Source organism: Leiobunum rupestre, chromosome 2 (assembly GCF_980474605.1).
Source record: "Leiobunum rupestre chromosome 2, qqLeiRupe1.1.hap1, whole genome shotgun sequence".
In the NCBI taxonomy this organism is placed as follows: Eukaryota; Metazoa; Arthropoda; class Arachnida; order Opiliones; family Sclerosomatidae; genus Leiobunum; species Leiobunum rupestre.
In genome coordinates, this window is record NC_143385.1 from 56,540,542 (window position 1) to 56,562,028 (window position 21,487).

General features: G+C 36.4%; 1 protein-coding gene across 2 annotated transcripts in view; it reads right to left on the minus strand.

Annotated features, from left to right (window-relative positions):
• The window catches only part of LOC149958488 (ATP-binding cassette sub-family C member 1-like), a 129,861-nt gene that overhangs the window by 103,480 nt on the left and 4,894 nt on the right, over positions 1-21,487 (minus strand). For both annotated transcript variants that reach the window (XM_090165895.1, XM_090165893.1), the window contains exons 3-4: positions 15,590-15,703; positions 14,890-15,027 (exon numbers count right to left, since the gene is read on the minus strand). In XM_090165895.1, coding sequence (XP_090022021.1) covers positions 14,890-15,027; positions 15,590-15,703 — 252 coding nt within the window. The remainder of the gene's footprint in view (positions 1-14,889; positions 15,028-15,589; positions 15,704-21,487) is intronic.

Here is a 21,487-nt window from a genome sequence, read left to right on the forward strand (position 1 = left end):
TTCGCGAGTTCATCAGAGTAGCCCACTTTCCGCCACTCCAGACCACCGATATCAAGACAACCCCCAACCGCTTCAAGATCTCCTAAACGTCGGCGTATCCGAGCAATCGGCTGACGACTTTCTTCAAAACATCGAAGAAGTCTCCGTTCTTGAGGACGCTATCGTCAGTTCGCGGTATACTCCGAAAACGACCCAAACAGACTCCGAAATATTAATTTTAACATTAAAACCAGCATTAATGAAATATTTAAAAATCACTTAAATAAGAAGTGGGACGTAAAGTGAAACATTTTTATTCAAGTGAGATACGTACGCGAATTTCCGCATTTCAGGTGCAAAACTTTTACCAGATGTAATAACAGCACAAATAGACTCGTATGTGAAGCTTATAACACGCGATTGAGGAATTCCAAGATATGGGCAGTTTCTGAACCATAGACCGTATCTCGATTTTTCAAATCGATAATATAGCGTACATACCGCTGGTCGGGGGTACGTTTATAAATCTCCCCCCTGAGCTCAATAATACCGGCAAAGGAGTATTAAATATTAAAACCAAAGACCAAAAGTGTTTCTTGTGGTGTATCCTCGCTAAAATTAATCCACAACCTCCAAATTCCCATCGCAGTAATCAGAATAAATACGTGATGTTTGAAAAAGAATTAGACTGCAGTGACATTTCCTTTCCTTTCGAATTAAATCATTTTAAACTAAAAAAAAATAAAAAAAAATCTGTCTATCAACGTTTTCCGTTACGAAAAAGTAGTTTTTCCTCTTCGTGTAAGCGAAAACAGAGCCCCCGAAGATCGGCAAATAGATCTGCTTTATCTCAAGTCAAAAGGAAACCAACATTTTTGACTAATTACGGATATTAGTCGACTATTAAGTCATTTCACAAACCATAACGGGAAAATTCACGTGTGTTGTTATTGCTTACATCGCTTTTCAGGACAAAATAGTGCACAAAACCATACTGAACACGTGAAAAACTGCAACGTTCACGACCCCCACTTGTCAAAATGCCACACAAAAATCCCGTTTCAAAATTCGAAAAAATTGATTGGCTTCAAAAGGTAAGAAATAATTACGGAAATTCATGAATTAACGTGCTTAACACATTTATTTTTAGGTCCCCTATGTCATTTACGCGGATTTTGAATCTATAATTGACAGAATCCAGTCTTGTTTACCCGATTCTTCATTATAATCAACAACGAAACTTTCGGAGCACGTAGCTTGTGGTTTTAGTTACGTCGTAATAGGACCCGACGGTATTTATATTTGGTTTCATTAAAAAGTGTTTTTTCGCTACGACGTTTATCATTTTACAGGAAAGCCAAATGCCCCTGTTACGTATAGGGGAACCGACGCTATCGACATTTTTCTTGAAAGTTTGTTGATGGAACGGATCACCATCACCAAATTATTGAAGGAAAATATTCCAATTAATCTCACACCAGTCGAAGAAGAATTGTGCCGTACCGCGACACAATGTTACGTGTGTCAGAAAATTCTTACGCAAGATGATCCGGCAGTCAGAGATCATTGTCATTATACCGGTACGACTTACGTATTTGATTATTTTAGATATAAATAAGTTAACACGTAATTATAATTATTAGGACGTTTCCGGGGAGTCGCGCATAATTCTTGTAATCTAAAGCTGCGAGTGGGAAAGTTCACACCGGTCATCATGCATAATTTATCACGGTATTGTATTTTTTTAATTCCAATATTTATAAAATATAACGTGTTTATACAAAATTCCAGATACGATGCCCATCTTATCATGCAAAGGATTGGGTTGATAAAAAGGGTAAACATTTCCTGTATTCCATCTAACGCCGAAACGTATATCAGCTTCACTTTCGGTCGCCTCCGTTTCACCGACTCTATTCGCTTTATGCCCGCTAGTCTCGAAACTTTAATTTCAAATTTAGCCACTGGAGGTCAAGATAAATTCCCCATCTTGAGCTCTTTCTATCCAACTCATCAAATCTCGTATTTGCTCAAAATGTTAACGTATCCCTAAGACTACATGAGTGACGTAGACAAGTTTGAAGAGACAGCACTACCACCCAAAGAGACATTCTTCAACACCCTCACTGGCGAACATTTAACGGATGAGAGTTACGAAAATGTCCGCCAAGTGTGGAAAATTTTTTACATACATAATCTAGGTATTATTTATATTCTATTACTAAATTTAATAGTGATAGTGATAAAATTCTTCAACAGGTGAACTACACGATTTGTACGTACAGGCGGATACCCTCCAACTCGCTGACGTCTTCTAGTTTCCACGCTATGTGTGTAGAATACTACGGTCTAGATTGCGGGCACGCGTACACTGGACCTGGGTTCGCCTGTGAGTCAGCCCTCCACATGACCAAAGTGAAGTTGGAGCTACTCCTCGATATTGACATGCACTTGTTTATTGAACGTGGCATTCGGGGAGGAGTTTCGATGATTAGTCACCGCTACGCCGAAGCCAATAACCCATACATCACCGAAAGCTACGACCCCAATCAAGAGTGTAATTACATCATGTACCTCGACAAAAATAGTCTCTATGGATTCGCCATGGTGGATTACCTACCCACGAGTAGGTTCGCTTGGGTTCCCGTCGAAGACCTACTCGACTACACCCATAAACATGTGCTTACTTTATCGCAAGAGTCTCCCTGTGGCTTCATTTTGGAGGTCGACTTGGAATACCCCGCTTAGCTGCATCGTGAACACAACTGCTACCCCTCGCACCCAAAATCTCAAAGAATAACTACGGACCAATTTTCTTCCTATTACAAACTGATGCTTCAAAGATTAAACCTCCCCGCGAAAGACACTCTGCCTAAGCTCGTCCATAATCACAACAACAAAGAGCGATACGTAGTTCACTATCGTAATTTAAAATACTACGTATCGAAGGGACTTAAACTCACGAAAGTTCACAGAATACTCTCTTTCGATCAATCTCCCTTGGCTTCGCCCATTCATAAATTTTTCAATGCCGAAAAGAGGAAACTTGCCAGAAACAGTTTTGAAAAATATTTTTTCAAACTTTTAAACAACTCCTGTTTTGGTACGTTATTAATCAAAGTAAATGAAAAATAAGTATATAATTTTTTTACCAACGGTATTTATTGTGCGAAATAAATTCTTTCGGTTTAATAAATGTAATTTAATTTATACGCAAGTACCGACTTATAAAATTTATCGGTATAAAAAGTACTAATCTCATTTCGTTTCAATAATAGGTGAAACAATGGGGAACTTGAGAAATCGGGTAGATTTTCATATCGTATAAACACCTGAGCGGGCTATTAAGAGAGCGTCTTCTCCGGCATTTGAAAAATTAACGATTTTCCATAACGAACTCGTGGGTATTCATATGAAGAAGTCACTTACTTTGAATAGACCAATTTACACCGGTTTCACCGTTTTCATTACGAGTACACTCTGTTAAATAAGTCTTCAAAAACTATAAATGATAGCAAGTTGAAACCAATTTGATTTTTAATATTTTACTAATATCTTTCATGTCTTGATTCAAATGTAGCATTTTCATATCCGCCGGAAACGCCAAATATCGTTTTTGACAAATTTTTTAATAATGATGTTACGGCCCTGGAACCCGCATTTTTGGAATCAGAAGGGTCGATTCATACTAAGAAAAAGCCATTGTTATCCGGCTACGTCGAACGGCTGCTAAGATATGGCCTATCGAAAATTCGGGTCTCATTCGGAAAATTCTGATTTACTTGATATTTTTAATTTATCGTAAAAATGTAACTAACTTTGTAAATTTTAACTTTGATGTAATGTAGACTTTGGAGGTCACCAAAAAAACCCACTGGTGTTATTTTGAATGTAAAATGTAAATGAAAGACGTTTTACGAAGTTGTTAAAAATTTATTGAATACCTTGAATACATAAATTCTTTTATCATTTTATCATTTATATTTTTATTTTTAGAAAATCTAGTCACAATATCGAACATTTTTACACCCCTACATCTATTAAGAGCAAAATACACGCAAAAACCACCACACGGCACGCTTCTATTTCCTTGAAGTTGTAAAGAGTTAAATGTCACAGTTTTACTATTTCTTTCGACAAAGTCATTAAAGCGAAACATATCTGGTGGGTTACCGTAGGAGTCAAACATCTCGGTATATGTATTATTCTTCGAGAAATACAAAACTATCCAGTGCTGACCATCGTCATTCGACGTATCCGTGTTCACGATATACAGAGACGGAAACGTCGTCACGAACTTTGGTAGTTGGTCCGCGGCAAAATCACCTCTAATTAAGTCTCCGGTGAAATTATCTTTCTCCAAAATTATCGTTAGCTGCATTGTGTCCATTCTAGTCAAAGATTACGGTTCGGTTCTTAACAATTTCAATCAAACTCTGGAATTCAGCGTAAGCAACTACGACAATCGTTTTGGGTAACGCGGAAGCGAATTTCATTTCCAGCCTCAAATTGCCGTTTTTAACAAGATGAAAATGAGAGGCATTGTTCATTAAATCGGCGGTCAAATCGTAGACGAAAAGGCAATTTCTACCGGCATAATCTTCGCGACTTATTTGGTTTCCCTCGTCAATGTTCCACTGACCCGTTTGAAGAAGTAAATTGGTGTACGCTTGGATGTAGCTATGCTCCCCGAAGTTAGGTGTTAGGGCTTCATGTGGAACGCTACTGCCGTCGACCAACAAACCAATGTGGTTTAAATTGAAATGCTGGAAATTATATGGCGACGATTTAAGCTAACCCAGAAACGCGTTTTGCTCAAGCATCCCGATCAAGACTTTACTCGGAATTTGTCCGGTAAATAAATGATCTTGCACGACGCTCATGTTGCCTCTCGGAATCAAAAACGACATCACTTCCGTGCGGAAAATCGGGTACTTCGCTCTCGACATTTGTAACACTTTGGCGTGTGATAATGGGATTTCGGGAATTAACTTGACATTCCTCAAATACAACGAAGCCGATTTAATGTCCAATTTACATTTTACGTCAGAGTGTAAACAGAATTGGGTATTTGGTTTCCCAAAAACAAATATTCAATCCACCAAGTTCAAAAGGAAGCGTGGCTGTTGACAAATATCTAAATGAAGAGCGCCGATCATATCTATAGTTCCCTTTTGACCGAAGTTGGCTCTTTGTAAGAAACCTTTATTATTCACGAAATCGTTGAACTCGTACGCCGTGTCGCGATAGCATAGGCCGCTGGTAAGATGACTCGTTTTAGCAGAGTCTCCAAAGGTTAACATAGTTTGAATCATACTTTTGTACGGGTATTTCTGAGCGAAAGGAGTAACTAGTTTTTCGTTTAAAAATAAATGGACTTCTGGAAATTGGCTGTGCAAAAACAAATTGATGGAAGCTACATTATCCGCTGGGGTCGTAACCACCCCCGCCGGAGTAAGAACGGTTGCTTTAGGGTAAGATCCGTTTTCCATTTTTACATCCACCTGAACGCGAAGGAGAGTTTGTGATAGGTCTATGTACGCTTCGGAATTCCCACAAATGCAAAACGTTAACTTAACGCTGAATTGTTGCTAATGCTGGAAATGGGGTTGTATTCGACCCATTCGCCACCGATAATCCCCGTTTGCGTTAACGGGACTTCGAAAATGTCCAATTCGGAATTCACGCAACCACTAAAGTTCGGATGTATCAACGTCATTCTAAGACTTTATGAAAATATATCGGAGTAAGAACGGCACGATGCTTCCTTCTTGGTTTTAGCTCGAGTGACTTTGCGCTTTGCTCTACACCACTTTTTAATTCCAGATCTTGTCATTTGCGTAACGGCTTCCGCGGCTGATAACAATATATCTTTGCCAGCGCTCTTAGATCTCTTCGCTAGCGATGATTTAATTGGGACACCACTAGCGACGTCAGACACGACTTTCACCCCAGTATCGAGAAATGTTCTTCCTAGAAACTGGGCTCCGCGCTTCAAAAACGGCATGGCACGACGAAATGCCGAAGCGAGTATGTTACCCAATCCATAGCCTCTCTGGACACCCACACCACGATACACGGGGATTGATCCGTATCCAGCCTGATTTAAATATATTTAAATCAGCGATTACGAGAGGTACTATAGTACCTCTCGTAATCGCTTACGGAGAAAATGTATTGCTGACGTCTCATGATATTCGTCATTCGTTACTTTTCATTAAACTGAGGGATACTTATTCCCGACACTAGCTATTATAGAGTGAGCCAGGCCCTCCGTGGTCTAAAATCAAGAGAAACGTGCACCTTTCCGCGTTCAAATTGCTAGGAGTTCCCCAAGTCGTCCATAATATTAATTACGATAGTTCGTATGTTGGAAGAAGCGGCGGGTAGGTAATGTGAACGAGAAAATTCAGTATTCACAGTTCCCCCGTCTTTTCCTTTCACGTTAATAATTCTTAAAAGAGGGACGTTCCTGTCCCCCACGATCGTATTTTCAACGATGTCAGAATAGACAAACAATGAATGTATTCCTACGTCCATATCTAGGGTATAAGGGGCTAATTTTAGAAACCGATTCAATAATACATGAATTTTATTCCGACCTTTACTTTATAAAATGTAAGAAACGATTCCCTCAAACGTTTTATAATTTTTAGAAACCGATTATATAACTAGCTACATTTATACTTACATCGGTGCCTCCGAAATACATAAAGGCCAGCGCGCGCTTTTCAACCAAAATTATTCCCGGTCATTTTAGTACGCCACGGTCTGTCGTTAGAGGCGCTGCTTTCTGGATTCTGATTTTGAAATCGCCACTTTCGCGCCAAGATTTTATTTTTATATTTTTTGCATTCCATCATCGATAGTATCGGTTACGGTTTGGTCTGATCGACCCGATGTTTTTTTCGCAGCATTTTGGAATGACTTTGTTTATGGTAAGTTCAAATTAATTTATATTTAATTTTTGATAATGGATTAGTAATAATTAATAAATAAATCAAATATCAATTTAATTAGATTATAATGTTAATATTTTCAAATTCAATATTCAGGGTTAAGTTACCAAGGCTTACGTGGACACTGACTGTAAATATGGTCATTGTATTGTTCCAAATTGTTTCGAAAGTGAAAAAAATGCAAAAGGGAAGAAGCGGACCCTTGACGAAGAGAAAATCAGTTTTCATTTACTGCCTAACAATGCTGAATTAAGGAGAAAATGGATATGCTCAATTTTTGGAAAACAAATTGATAAAGACATTTCTGAATATGAACTTTTAATTGCAAATAAGGGAGATGCAAAAGTTTTTAGCCAGCATTTTTTGAAATCAGATTTTAGTGTGTCGACCAAGAGAAAGACTCTCCTAAAAAGTTCAATTCCATTTACAAATACAGAAAATGTTTGCAACAAAAGAAAAAAATGTAAATCTAGTCCTTCAAAACTTCAAAATAGAACAGTTCTCTCCCCAATTGGGAATATAACTGAGCAAATATCAATATTTTCAAAAGATGAAGTAAAGAAAAACCTTTTTGGGTTTGCAAGTGAAGAAAGTTTTAGAAGCACGCAGAACAATAAAAAAAGCACCGTTCAAAATATAATATTAAAAGACTGTGATTATGGTTATTTATCAAAAGACTGTGATGTAATTAACTTGTCCAAATAAGTTCCTAACTCATCAGAAGACTGACGTTCCTGACTCGTCCAAAGAAAGTGACGTTCCTGACTCATCCAAAGAAAGTGACGTTCCTGACTCTTCCAAAGAAAGTGACGTTCCTGACTCGTCCAAAAACGGTGATGTTCCTAACTATTCCAAAGACTGTGATGTTCCTAACTATTCCAAAGACTGTGATGTTCCTAACTATTCCAAAGACTGTGATGTTCCTAACTATTCCAAAGACTGTGATATACCTAACTCATTCAAAGACTGTGATATACCTAACTCATTCAAAGACTGTGATATACCTAACTCATTCAAAGACTGTGATATACCTAACTCATTCAAAGACTGTGATTTATCCAACTTATCCAAAGACAGTGTCACCCCATTGAATCAGTGGAAAGAGAAGGAGCAACTTTGTATTCAATATAAAAATAGGGTATTAGAATTATATACCACAACTATTTTACCATATTTTTCTGTGCCATTAAAATGTCACTGTGATAATGAGGGCCTCTTAAAAATTATCCTTGAAAAATATTTAAGAGCGCTTTTAAATAATCATGCCCGAGATGCTACGGATCGAAAAGAGCGTGTTAAAAAACTAAACAAAAAACCTTTATCCAGGAAAGTTTTGAAAATTTAAATGGTAAAATTTTACAATAGCTCCCGGTGGGTTTTTGTTTGTGCCAAAGTATGTAAAATGAGCTGCTGAACACGGTGCAATTTCTTGTTTAGGGGCAGAAATGTGTGTTTTGTTTTTTTTTAGTAAAAAAACTTATTTTAGACTTAGTAAGAAACAATTGGCCAGCTGGCAGTACTTGCCTTATAATATTAAAATTGATTTAATTTTTAATAATAATATTAATCATTTCCACCGTTTTTTACGCCACTATAAATTTTTATTTACATTTTAGTACCTATATATAAAATATTGGGCCAATGTATTACCGGCAGCTATTGTAAACTTTGGCCATTTAAATAACTAAACCGTTGTTTTTAATTGATTTTAATAAAATTTTATCAATAAAATAAATAAATTTTATTTATATAAACTTCATATTTATCTTCACGGAGGGCACCAATCTCGTTTTTCCGTATTTAAAAAAGCGCGCAAACTTGGAGCGAAAGATTTGAAAATTCGAAAAAAAGTCTGATAAACATCGCCACCTAGCGAAAGGGAGGCAAACAACTAGGGGGTGGTAGACCGTGTTACTGTCTACTACTGCTGATATAGCGCGCGCCGGCCTTTATGTATTTCGGAGGCACCGCTTACATCATATTAGAATTCGAATTCCAAGTGGCAAGGGACTCTGGGATCCTAATTCAGAATGATATTTTAAAGGAAAATTCTGGCTTTTATAGTAAACTTTGTTGCACTTTGTACCACGCCTTAAACAATTAGGATTATACCACCACATTCGAAACAGCAGATTAAACAGGCTTTGTAAATTAAGGGTATATCCACGCAATACGTGTTTAAACAATTCAGGTCAATATTCAAATACTCGTCTCCATGTATTTTCTATGAGATACGGTACTCACAGCTCTCTCGTTATACAATTACGACCGGTGAACGCATCAAATACCGTCAATATAATTCCCCATGTTAATTCTATGCGGAATGATGCCCGTGAGATACCGTTAAAATAATACCTTATGTTAATTCTAGGGGGCACGGTGTCTGGTGCCCCATAGAACGTTCTCGGGGTACATTTACGGTCGCTGAACGCATCGATGTTGAGCCGGTACTTTTTTTCTAGACACCGTCAAATAGTACCCGATGTTAATTCTATGGGGCATGGTGCCTGGTGCCCCGGTGCCTCATTAGGTGCCCCATAGAGCGTTATCTCATTTAAAATACTACTACCCCTGTAGCACAAGAGGGTCGCATATGGGTCGGGAAGTGGTCGGAGAGTCGGTTTTTGGTCGTCGACTAAACGCCGACTCTAAAGCGACCAAACTAACTTTGAGAGAAAACTCTGTAAATATCGTCTTGGTATTATTTCGAGTCGGTTTGCCGACCCTATATCCCCTGTAGCACAAGAGGGTCGCATATGGGTCGGGAAGTGGTCGTGGAGTCGGTTTTTGATCGTCGACTAAACGCCGACTCTAAAGCGACCAAACTAACTTTGAGAAAAAACTCTGTAAATATCGTCTTGGTATTATTTCGAGTCGGTGTGCCGACCCTATATCCCCTGTAGCACAAGAGGGTCGCATATGGGTCGGGAAGTGGTCGGGAAGTCGGTTTTTTATCGTCGACTAAACGCCGACTCTAAAGCGACCAAACTAACTTTGAGAAAAAAACTATGTAAATATCGTCTTGGTATTATTTCGAGTCGGTTTGCCGAACCTATATTATATGAACTGGCCATAATCATATCGACCGACCCAAACTTGTTTTATTTTAAGAATAAATGAATGAATTTATTAATCCTATATTTATTTTGTTTGTTTCTGTTCATCTTCATCATCTCCTTTACCCCTGTAGCACAAAGAGTCGATTTCAGGTCGGGCTTTGGTCGAAAAGTCGTCTTTCGGTCCTGGTTCCAATACGGACTGTAAAAGTCCTAAACCTTTTTGATAATTCCTCGTGAGTAGGTTTTCGGTCGCTTTTAAAGTTGGTATAGCGACCTAGAATTTTGAACCACTAGCCGACTCTAAGAGTCTTATCATTGGAACTATTTAGAGTCCAAACGCCGACTTTGAATTGTAATAGCTGTCATGACTTGCAAAAGATATGACACATTTATAGCCCGAGCAACGGTCGACTTCTATCCAACATTTATTTGCCAATTAATTGCTCAAAACTGTGAAACTTTGGCGATTTAATAAAACAAATTGAACTATTTTTAAAATAACTTCCTTTCTGTATTATATATTTTCGAAAAAGATTATATATTCAATCTAAGAATGTTTCCTTATTAAAAATCTCTCATTTCAAGTAGGTTACATTCGTATAGCTAAATATGTTAGGCTAAGATATTATTAAAGAAGATTTGATTATTACTTTTACTAAGCCTCAAGAAATTATAAAACTCTGTACTCTATAGATTCAAGAGCTTTCCGATTGATGGAAATAAACTCATGGTTTCACTCCCGTTCATGGGACTTCACCAACTACATACATGTATATAGCTATTTAAACAGCTATATTGACGGTTTTATTATGTCATTTTCAGTCACATAAAATATCAAAAAGTAAGTCGTTTCGACGTTATTATACAGTACATTCTAAGTCGGGCCGACGTTGTTTCGACGTTATTATACAGTACATTCTAAGTCGGGCCGACGTTGTTTCGACGTTATTATACAGTACATTCTAAGTCGGGCCAACGTCATTTCAGGGTCGGTTCTTAGGTCTATTAAATGATGGTAATGAGTCAACGTTTTGTAGGCGGCCGACTGTCGGCCGACCCTTTTACCCCTAGGACATTTCGACCAGAAATCCAAAGGTCGGCCGACCGTCGGCCGACTTTAGTGTTTAGCACCTTTTGCCGACGTCGGCCCGACTCTAATTTGCTACAGGGGTAATAATGAACGTTAATACATTTTGCGGAATGCAATTTAGTAACATCTTGCCACTAACCAATCTATCTAATGGTTTTTTCCTTTATAATAAAATCCTCGCAGGTGAGGCTTAGCGCGCCGTACATTTTAAATTATGAAAATAGTATAAACACGAGAGTAACGAGTTGTCACCCTGTGCCACAAAATGGGATCGAACCCGGCTTCTCTTGCTGTCACCCCAATTTTAGCGATAGGGTGTCCAATAGAAGAAAAACACGTCCGCAATATAAGAAGCTATCCCCATGTAGCACAAAGCAGTCGGCCCGAACGCTACGATTTTGGTAGGGACGACTAGTCGGGACTAAGTCGGTGGTGGTGTCTATACACTACTAGGCGATTAGTCGGGATGTCCTACCCGCGCCATGGTTGGCCCGACTAATAAAAGTAACACAAACTGGCCGACAGCACATTGACCTCTTTTCCGACTTATTATTTGTGGGTAGCTCAGCTGGTAGTTTTTTAGTCGGCCCTACTGTTGGCCTTTTCTAAATATACAAATTAACCGCCAGTAGATCTTTAGTTGGCCGACATCTAAATGTTTGTTTTCCCACCTAAGAATTCGATATTGGCCTACAGTATTATCTGATAGGTCATTTTATTGCCAAGCCTTCAGTATGATGGATACCACCCAAAATTGTCGGGATGTTCTATCCAAGAAAAGGTTGGCAAATTATCTCCCCTAAGAAACTGCAAACAATTTCAATTTAATTATAAAATTTATTTCTTGATTTTTATGAAAATTAATTTATTGCAAAACTAATTTTAGCACATAAAATAATATTCTTCTGAACTTTTATTTAGCTTAAGTCAAATATAATTTTTAATGAAAGTTTGGTTTAGATGCAAAGGTATAAGTTAAAGTTAATAGATGGTACAATTCCCAATATAACAAAAATAATCAAAAACTTAAGAGACTTCCAGTTCGTTATTTAAATAAATAAATAATCAGCTAGGCTAATACCCAAGGCACCACCCTAGGCCTAAGTCATCGAGCGACTTTTAAAGGCTTTTAATTCAGGTGGCCGGGTTCCAATGCTAGGAGCTAAATCGTTACCTGTGTATAAAAAAATGCTAGCATATGTCTTAAAAACTTTCAAAAATCAGGAATATACAGAAAAAATAATACAAACCTTTTTTTAACAATTTCGTCAAAAACATTCAAAATTTCAAATCAATTGAAGAAAACCGTAATAAAATTAAAAATTCTTAAGAATAATAATATTTTGATATTTCAGGACAGATCACCCACTTTTAAAATAAAATTGAAACTTTCAGTTGAAACACCATCTTATAACGATTACACGTTAACTGTCTTTCGCCGGCTCTTTTAGCTTATTACTAACATCATCAGCTGAACTAAATCCAGCTAAAAATATTACTTAAAAATATTTGGAATCAATTTTTGTTAGATAAATGAGTACACACCTGAATAATTATGATTAATTCGCTTAACTATATTACAAAGCATTGGTAAATGATCATTTGATAAAGCAAAGGCTTAAATTTACCAGTCACGGACACGTTTAATCGTTTACGACTGTCTTGTTTTCAAACAAATAATAGCTCTTTAAAGAAGATAATAACTCACTGTTATCTTTCAACTTCTTAAATTTCAAAAATTATCTAAATTATCATTACAAGTATTTACACCATAGAGATATAAATTTAACACGGTCGAATAAAGTAAAACTTAAACTTTTGACCACGACATGCAGCGAGCAGCTACCGGCTTTCCCCTTCTCTCTCAGAGTCCTGATTTCTGAGTATCACATGGTACGCACGGAAAGATAGTAGTATGGTAGAAGGCTAACGAACTTTAGTTCCCCCGTTTGAAATAGACGCTACCAACAGGTGGCAGGTCAAAACTGTTATAACTCGTAAATTAAAATATGATGAATATCAATTAAATTAATCACAGTTATTTATTATTTTAACTTATTTGAATAGATTGTTGTAATAAATTTTACTTTTTAAATATAGATGTCTCTTAAATGAGAAAATCTTGCGCAAATTTAAAATAAGGATATAATAAAGCCAACTATATAAACGTGTCTATTTATATGGGTGGCAAATTGTCGTTGACACTTACCCAAATAGCATATCCTCTATCTCATTTTAGCCACTCTCATTCTAGTCAGAATCTGATTACAGAGTCGGTAAAACCGTCAATAAATTGAGTCGAAAATTACCTATCGGCAAATCAGTTCATAATCAAAATTTTAGGTACATTTATTTTACGTCGGCAGATAGTTGTTTAACCCGACTGTAAAATGGCAAACCGAAACCGTGTTGGTAAACAGGCGGCACATACAACACATATATAACGGAAAGGTCGGTTAAAACGACCACAAGATCGGTCGTACATTAGTTAGCCGTATGTCAGTTAATTTCACCGACCTAAGACCGATTCACTTGAGGTCGGTCAATGGTTGGTTGAGCCGACTTCTCGTACTCTCAAATTTAGGGTTGCAAATGCCGACTTTAAAATGGTTATCTTAATCAGCGTTGGTAAATAGTCGGCACCTAAGAATACATTGAACTGGGAGTGTTGCAATGGCCGTCTGCTTAGTGCCCACTTTAACCGCCGATGGCAAAAAGTCAAAACATTGGACTGTAGTCGGTTTCAGTCGGCAAAACCAACCCAACCTTTAACCGACTCTCAGTCTCTTGACCGACTTCTAACCGACCACGCTGTGCTACATGGGTAACGACGTAAAACCTGGAAAATCTGGAAAAGCCAGGGAATTTGAAAATTACCCCAAAATATCAGGGGATTTGAAAATTATTTCAAAACATCAGGGAAAAGTCAGATAAATTGATATTGATTCCAAAAGGTAAGGGAAAAGTAAGGAATTTTAAAATGACCCCAAAAAAATCAGGCAAATAAATTTTTGAAAGATGAATTTAAAATAAATAATAAATATTTTTCAAGATTTTACCTCAAACTATTCATTTATTCTACGAAAATGGTAAAAGAAAATTTAAAAATTTGGTGTGGGAAAACCTGGAAGTGTCAGGAAATTTTCAACTAACCCTCTTTAACGCACTTGCTTTGATTTTGGGAAGTAAAATTACGAGGTTCTCTCAATAGGACCACTGGCGGGCTGTGATATTTGAAATGTGACCTTTTTTCTTTTGATTCGGGTGCATTGCTTAATTTGGCCATATTTTACCGGTGTACACGGGTTTCCTCTAAAGTTCTATTTGATTATTTTAAAATGTAACTTCCTCATTGTTCAAATGTCCCCCTAACTACGTCCTGTGGCAATAAGTTTTATTCAATTACGTGAATACAATTTCAAAGTATCTGTTTTAGATAAATTGGCTCCCAAAGCCTGTTGCTAAATCGTCTAAGCGAGCTTCTGCTTGGTCAGTGTCTCACCTTGAAAACATTTGATAACCCTTATATGGTAAGTGACTACGTATTGGAATTTAGGTTTTGTCACTGTTGCAGTTAATCGTGGTATTTATCAAAAGTTTAAATCTATTGTTGGAAAAATGTAAATGATTGAAGTTTCATTTTCTCTTAAAATTTTGTTAACAAAATATTGATTATGTTTTATTAATATTCACGAATTATAACCGTGAAAAAGTCAGCCAGATAAATATTTAAAATTTTTTAATATTTGGTTTGTTTTTCTGCAAAAACGGTCTTATGGTGCTAATAAGAAAGAAGCCATACCTCATTTAACGTGAATGAAATGATTGATCTGATTGAAACTATTCCGGTCACTGTTGAGAGGCACCAATATACAAATAGAAGTCCTGAGCGTCGAATGCCACGCGCACGCCCCGATAACATGAGAGACAATGCTAAACCCTAAAACGAAAAGAAAGTATAAGTGTCATACAATTCAAGATAATTAAAAGATATATTTCAACTGAAAGCAAATAGCTAAACAGGTTTACGGATTTTTCTGACCTCACACACCATCTGTAAGAACTTAAGGGTAAAAGGCAAACATGGAAACAAGTCAACTACAGAAAGACTCTTACTTAAAATTTGAAAGGTCAAAGGTAAATTTTCTTTATCCAATAATGAAAACCGACTATCTCACAATTTTTTCATATTATTTCAAATAGTAATAAATATTGTAGTAATTACGGTTTTAATCACGACAACAGGAGTTGATCAAAATTTGCTTTGGATCGAATAAAACAAATTCAGGCTTTGCAATTGGATGAACTACAACACATTTTGGAAAATATCACTTAGTATTTTAATTTCAAATAACTATTAATAATTTTCTGTAAAATGTCAGGAACTAAAAATGGGAAATTTCTAAAAGTTGTCTTGAGTTTTTATCCTACGCCAATGAACCATTGTTTTCTTTTTAATTTAATTATAACTACTTATTCAGAACAAAATAATAATAACTTACTTCTGTCAAAAGTTTGATTAATGAAGGAAGACTATGTATCAGGAAAGGTTGTTTCTGGTAAACGTGGTATGCTATTTTCAGTATATTGACGACTAAAAGTGCAACATTTGCAATCTAGATATAATAAAAAAGAAAATTACGAGAATGCCTAGAAGGATATTAAGAAAACCGTTCAACGATTCCTCGTCAATTATAAATGTATTGTTATTGTGTCATGAATAAACTTGTTACCCACCTAATGCGTGCTAAGTGGTATTTTTCGCCTAAAAGCATTTCGTCTAAGATACCACGTTTTTTTCTTTTTGACGTTAAAGGGCAACGCAAACTCTGTGGCAAAATAAAGATAAAGTAACGTGCTTTTTAACCCCCTACACTCTCCCTCAGTACTGGCGAGACCACGCAGAGTTTACCGTAAATTTCGAACTTTGCATACATATTCACACAAATGCCAGCTCACTTGCGTTGCCCTTTAACTAATTGTTCCGGCCAACGGTGGCCCTATTAGGAAGACCACTTCATGTGGAGCTGTTTGTCTTCCACAGTGAAGTACATCAATAGCCAAAGGTTAAAAATTCGTGTTGCATTGAGTTAATTACTGCTTTGCTAGCCAGATATTGTAGTAACGGACCAAGGGCTTGGTCTTTTAGTTTGACATGGGGTCCATTTGTTCGAAATGGATTTTTTAAATATATCTCACTAAAAATTATTCAATAAATACAGAAAAATATTATTTCGCGTTTGACCCCTCCTAACTAAGCACATTGTTTGTTTTTAGGAGGAATTTTATAACAAATGTTAATATATAATTTATAATTAAATCTAGTTATAGTGATCGGTAATAACATCACACGAGAAAGTCCATGGATTAGTTTCACTTTATACAATTAGATTTCCAATTACGTTCATGTATAGAGGAGACTTAAGAAGTTCGTTTGGAGCTGAAAGAAATTTTTCAAAAGTATCTAAGTTATTATATAGTGTTGGTCCTAAAAGTTCAGCATTTCTTTGGGGATTTGTTTTTTACAAACCGGAACTTTTCTTTTTAGCTGAGTCTTAAATCTTGTCGACCAGGCGTGAATAAAATTTGCATTTTGATTACTTTCGCTTACAGTTTTTTTAAAGTAAAATAATAGTTCGGATTTATAAATTAGTTGTTTCAAAGCTAATATTTTTAGTTCTTAATATAAAAGATCGGTTGGGTAGTTCCAAGGTTTATTTCAAGCGACAGTTGTAAGCACCCCCCCCCCCCAGCATATTAGAAAGCAACGGTATGATCAGATATGCCAGTTTCTAAAAAACCGTTTAGGTAAATCCTTAATTTTTTCCAGGTAATTTATCTTTAAATTTTATGCACCCACAATGCGATAAAAATGCGACAACGAAAAAAAGAGATGCGACTTAACCATTAACTAGATAAAATTAAATCTAAAGGGAGGCCTAAATTTAAGACAGCCCCCATAATTTAATTAAACAACCGGGACATATGTCCTAGCCAATACACGTCAATGCGAAGATATGCGACATGTTTAATTTTGAATGCGATAAATATTTTTTTGACAAAATAAGTCAAGAAAGTGAGGGGATAACTTAACGGTTAGTTCATAATTTTATACACCCTTACAATAATGCGAATGAATGCGACTCTCTTTTAAACCAATGCGACAAGTTTGGTAAGGAGATAAAAGACAAAAGGAAAAATGGGGCTAATTTAGTGGCTACCTTACAAATAAAAAAAATAAGTGATACAAAATTACGTCAGTTAACGCTGACTAATGCGACAATCATTCTTCCAAATGCGACATCAAGAGAAATGGTTCTAAGTAACCAGATTGGAATGTGTCTAGTAATAGATAAAATAAAAATGGTGGCTAATTTAATGGTAGCCTTAAAATCACGTTTCAAAATGCTACATGGATAGAAATATTTATTGGTGACCATATTAGAATGCGAAAAGTAAGATGTCTAAAAAATTTAAACTTAGTATAAAAAAGGAGGATATCCCACTCATCTTGTTCGAGCGTGAAAAAAACCAATTACAATGTTACGTCTATTTGATATAAGCTACACTATTATTATAGATTTATATATTAATAAATAATTTAAAAAACATATGGGGGATACGTTAACGGTAGCCCCCGTTTATTCTGATTGCGACATCAATATAAATGAATGCGACATCATTTTGATTGTTAAATGAATGCGACACCAATAAAATGAATGCGATATCATAATAAATTAGTGCGACGTGGATATAAAGAATGCGACCCCAATGTAAATGAATGCGACATCTTTTGATTGTTGAATGAATGCGACATTATTTTGATGGTTGAATGAATGCGACATCAATATCAATGAATGCGACATCAATATAAATAAATATGACATTAATATAAATGAATACGACCTCCATATAAATGAATCCGACATCAATATAAATATAAGTGACATTAATATAAAAGAATGCGACCCAAAATAAAAGAATGCTACAAAATTTTGATTGTTGAACAAATGCGACATCAATATAAATGAATTCGCGACATCATGTGATGTCGCAATCATTTATATTGTAAGCGCATTCAATTTAAACAATTGCCGTCATAGTGGCTTTTCAAATAACCATATTTTCCAGAATATAGCGGCGCTACCGTTAACGTATCCCCCAGATAATTGTTTTACTTTATATATCAAAATAAAAATTGACACATTCGGTAATAAAAGTGTTGCTTAAATCAAATAGACGTACCATTACAATTTGTTTTTTTTTGCGCTTGAATAAGATGAGTGGGATATCCTCAAATTTTACACTAAGTTTACATTTGTAAGTCATCTAAGTTTTCGCATTCCAAGATGGTTACGAAGAAGTTTTTCTACTCATGGCGCATTTTGAAGAATGATTGGCACATTGCTCCGCGTTTACGACGTAATTTCATTATTTTTATATTTTATTTTTTTATTCTTGGGGCTACAATTAAATTAGCCCTTTTTTATTTTATCTTTTACTGGTCACATTCCAATCTGGTTACTAAGGACTATTTCTCTTGATGTCGCATTTGGAAGAATGATTGTAGCATTAGTCCACGTTAACTGACGTTATATAATTTTTTAACACTTATTTATTTAAATATCGGGGAGCTGCCATTAAATTAGCCCCCTTTTTCTGTTATCTATTATCTCCTAAACAAACTTGTCACATTCGTTTGTAAAGGCTACCGTTAAGTTAGCCCCCCCCCGTTTCTCCACTAATTATCTCAAAAACTATATTTTCGCATTCAAAATTAAATGTGTCTCATTTCTTCGCATTGGCGTGTAGTGGCTTGTATAATGTGTCTTTGTTGTTAAACGAAATTATGGGGGCTGTCGTTAACTCAGCCGTCCCTTCAGATTTAATTTATTCTAGTTAATGGTTAAGTCGCATCTCTTTTTTTCGTTGTCGGATTTGGTCGCATTGTGGGTGTATAAGATTGAATCGTTTCCCCCGAGTTCTTCGGTTTCCCCTTTCCATAAAAACTTCTGGAGGTTTACGGTAATAGTGAGTGTAGGGAGCTGTTCTCTCGCGTCGCCAGAAGGGCTTGCCACCACCCTTCTACGCATTTTAACCCGGCGACCTGTTTAAGGCATTAAAAAGTTGCTGGATGACCTGGGCCTAAGATGGTGTATTGGGTATTAGCCTAGCTGATTATTATTATAATTATTAATTTTTAAATAGAAATTTTCCGGAAAAAAGAGGAGGCCAGCCTAATGAAGCCTAAGAAAATGCTAGACGGTTAAGTTAGAAGAAACCACCTATGGACTGTGAGAAGGATGATAAAATACGCGAAAAGGTAGATTAGTCCATAATATAGCTAAATCCTAAACAAATTTGAAGACATTAAAAAACTTAATAATACCTCGTAGGTCTTCGAGCAAACAAAAAACGCGAAACTCGGATCAAATAGATCTTCGAGTAATAAACTAAATTAAAAATAAATAAAATAGCCAGAAATTCCAAATGCTGTCGATTAAATGGTCCTCTTAAAAATGAGTAGATAAAATTAAACCAAGGTGCCGATGAAATGCACGTCGATCAAAAGGACCCCTTGTCGATCACTTAGAATTCGATCGAATGGACCAAATCCGGACCAATCTGGTTAATAGGGATAATACTGAACCAGTTTTAAACAAATTAAATCTGAAGACATGATCAAATGAGCTGTAAATCAAATTAACTTTATTAGATAATCTGTAAATGCAACCGATGAATACCAAATTTTATCAGTTATGTTCTCAACAGCCTAAGTCCGCTTTTATATCCACATTTTTCATCATTTTGAAGTTAAGCTTCAATGCCTTAGTGAGTATTAGCGTGCTTAAGCCTATTAAACGTGTTTCTCTTAAACGGCTTTTTACAATTTGAATGCCCTCTGTCGTCTAAATGATAAGACAGGCAATCAAATAACATTTTTCCAAAAATCAGTACTACATTTGGAGGGCTGTTTTGGGCCGACATTTTTATGTAGAAAGCGTAATATCGGACAACCGATGTAAGTTTTTGTATTTTGTAGTTTAACTTTTGGGGGTGCCAGAATTAATATTATGATTTATCTATTTGTGCGTCAAAATGTTTTGTGACTTTAACTGCATAAGTGTGGAAACAACATTTTTATAGCTGCTTTTTTTCATATTAAATTGAACGGTCCTATCACCATTGTTTTATTTATTACTATGAACTAGCCCTCAGCTAGTTGTGTGTTTCGAGGAACGGAACTCCACCCCAGTAAGCCCCCCAACCCCTTTTTCCCATGGGATAATTGTCGTGGCACCCTTTTCCCCATATTCGAACCCCCCCAGTAAGGCCTCCTCCCCCTTTTTCCCATGCGATAATTGACATGGTACACCTTTTCCCCAAAGTAGAACCACCGCAGTAAGGTCCTTCCTCCCCTTTTTTCCCATGTTATAATTACCGTGGTACCCCCTCCCCCTTTTTTACATGTGATAATTACCGTGATACCCCCTTCCCCCTTTTACCATGTGATAATTACCGACGTACCATTTTCCCCATAGTAGAACCACCCCAGTAAGGCCCTTCCTGTCCTTTTTCCCCATGTGATAATTACCGTGGTACTCCCTCCCCCTTTTTCTCCATGGGATAATTACCGTGGTACCCCCTCCCCCCTTTTCCCATGTGATAATTACTGTGGTACTCCCCTTCCCCTTTCTCCATGCGAGAATTTCCGTGGTACCCTATTCCTCTCGCTTTTCCCCGCAAAAATAATACAAAACTCGTCCGAAACCCCCCTGAGGGTATTTTCTAGCCAAAAGTGAATTTCAACGGCCACATTTAAGATTTCTGAGACAGTCAAGTTGGAGAACGCGAATCGTAGTTTTAGAAGAAAAAAAATCAAAAGGACTCTAGCTAGTCCCCAACGCCCTACGCGACGAACCCAAAACGACGGAAAAAAGTGACCGGCTCTTTCTTATTATATAGATGTCTAGACATCATTACCACTGATTGGCGAAGGTGTTGTGGAAAGATATTGGTATAAACTTGTAAGTCTATATTAACTTATTGTCCTAAACCATTTTTGTATTGTTTATTTTTGTAGGGCTACTTGTAAATTTGTTTGATGAGTTCGTGGCAAATACGAACTATGGCCTCACCCACAAAGGGCCTTACGACCCCAGGTAGCAAAAAGGCGATTATTAAACGTCGATAAACGATATATTTCAAACTTCTTTTCGAACGTATGAAAATCGTTCATGACTTCACTTCAAAAAACGGAATATTAAACGTTATGCCATTTCGTTTTTATGAAGTATTTTCAACGAAATATAAGCTATTATCTAAATTTTTATGGGTAAAATATGTAACGAATATTAGTTTGTAATTGGATTTCAACGTTATTTACAGATATATAAATC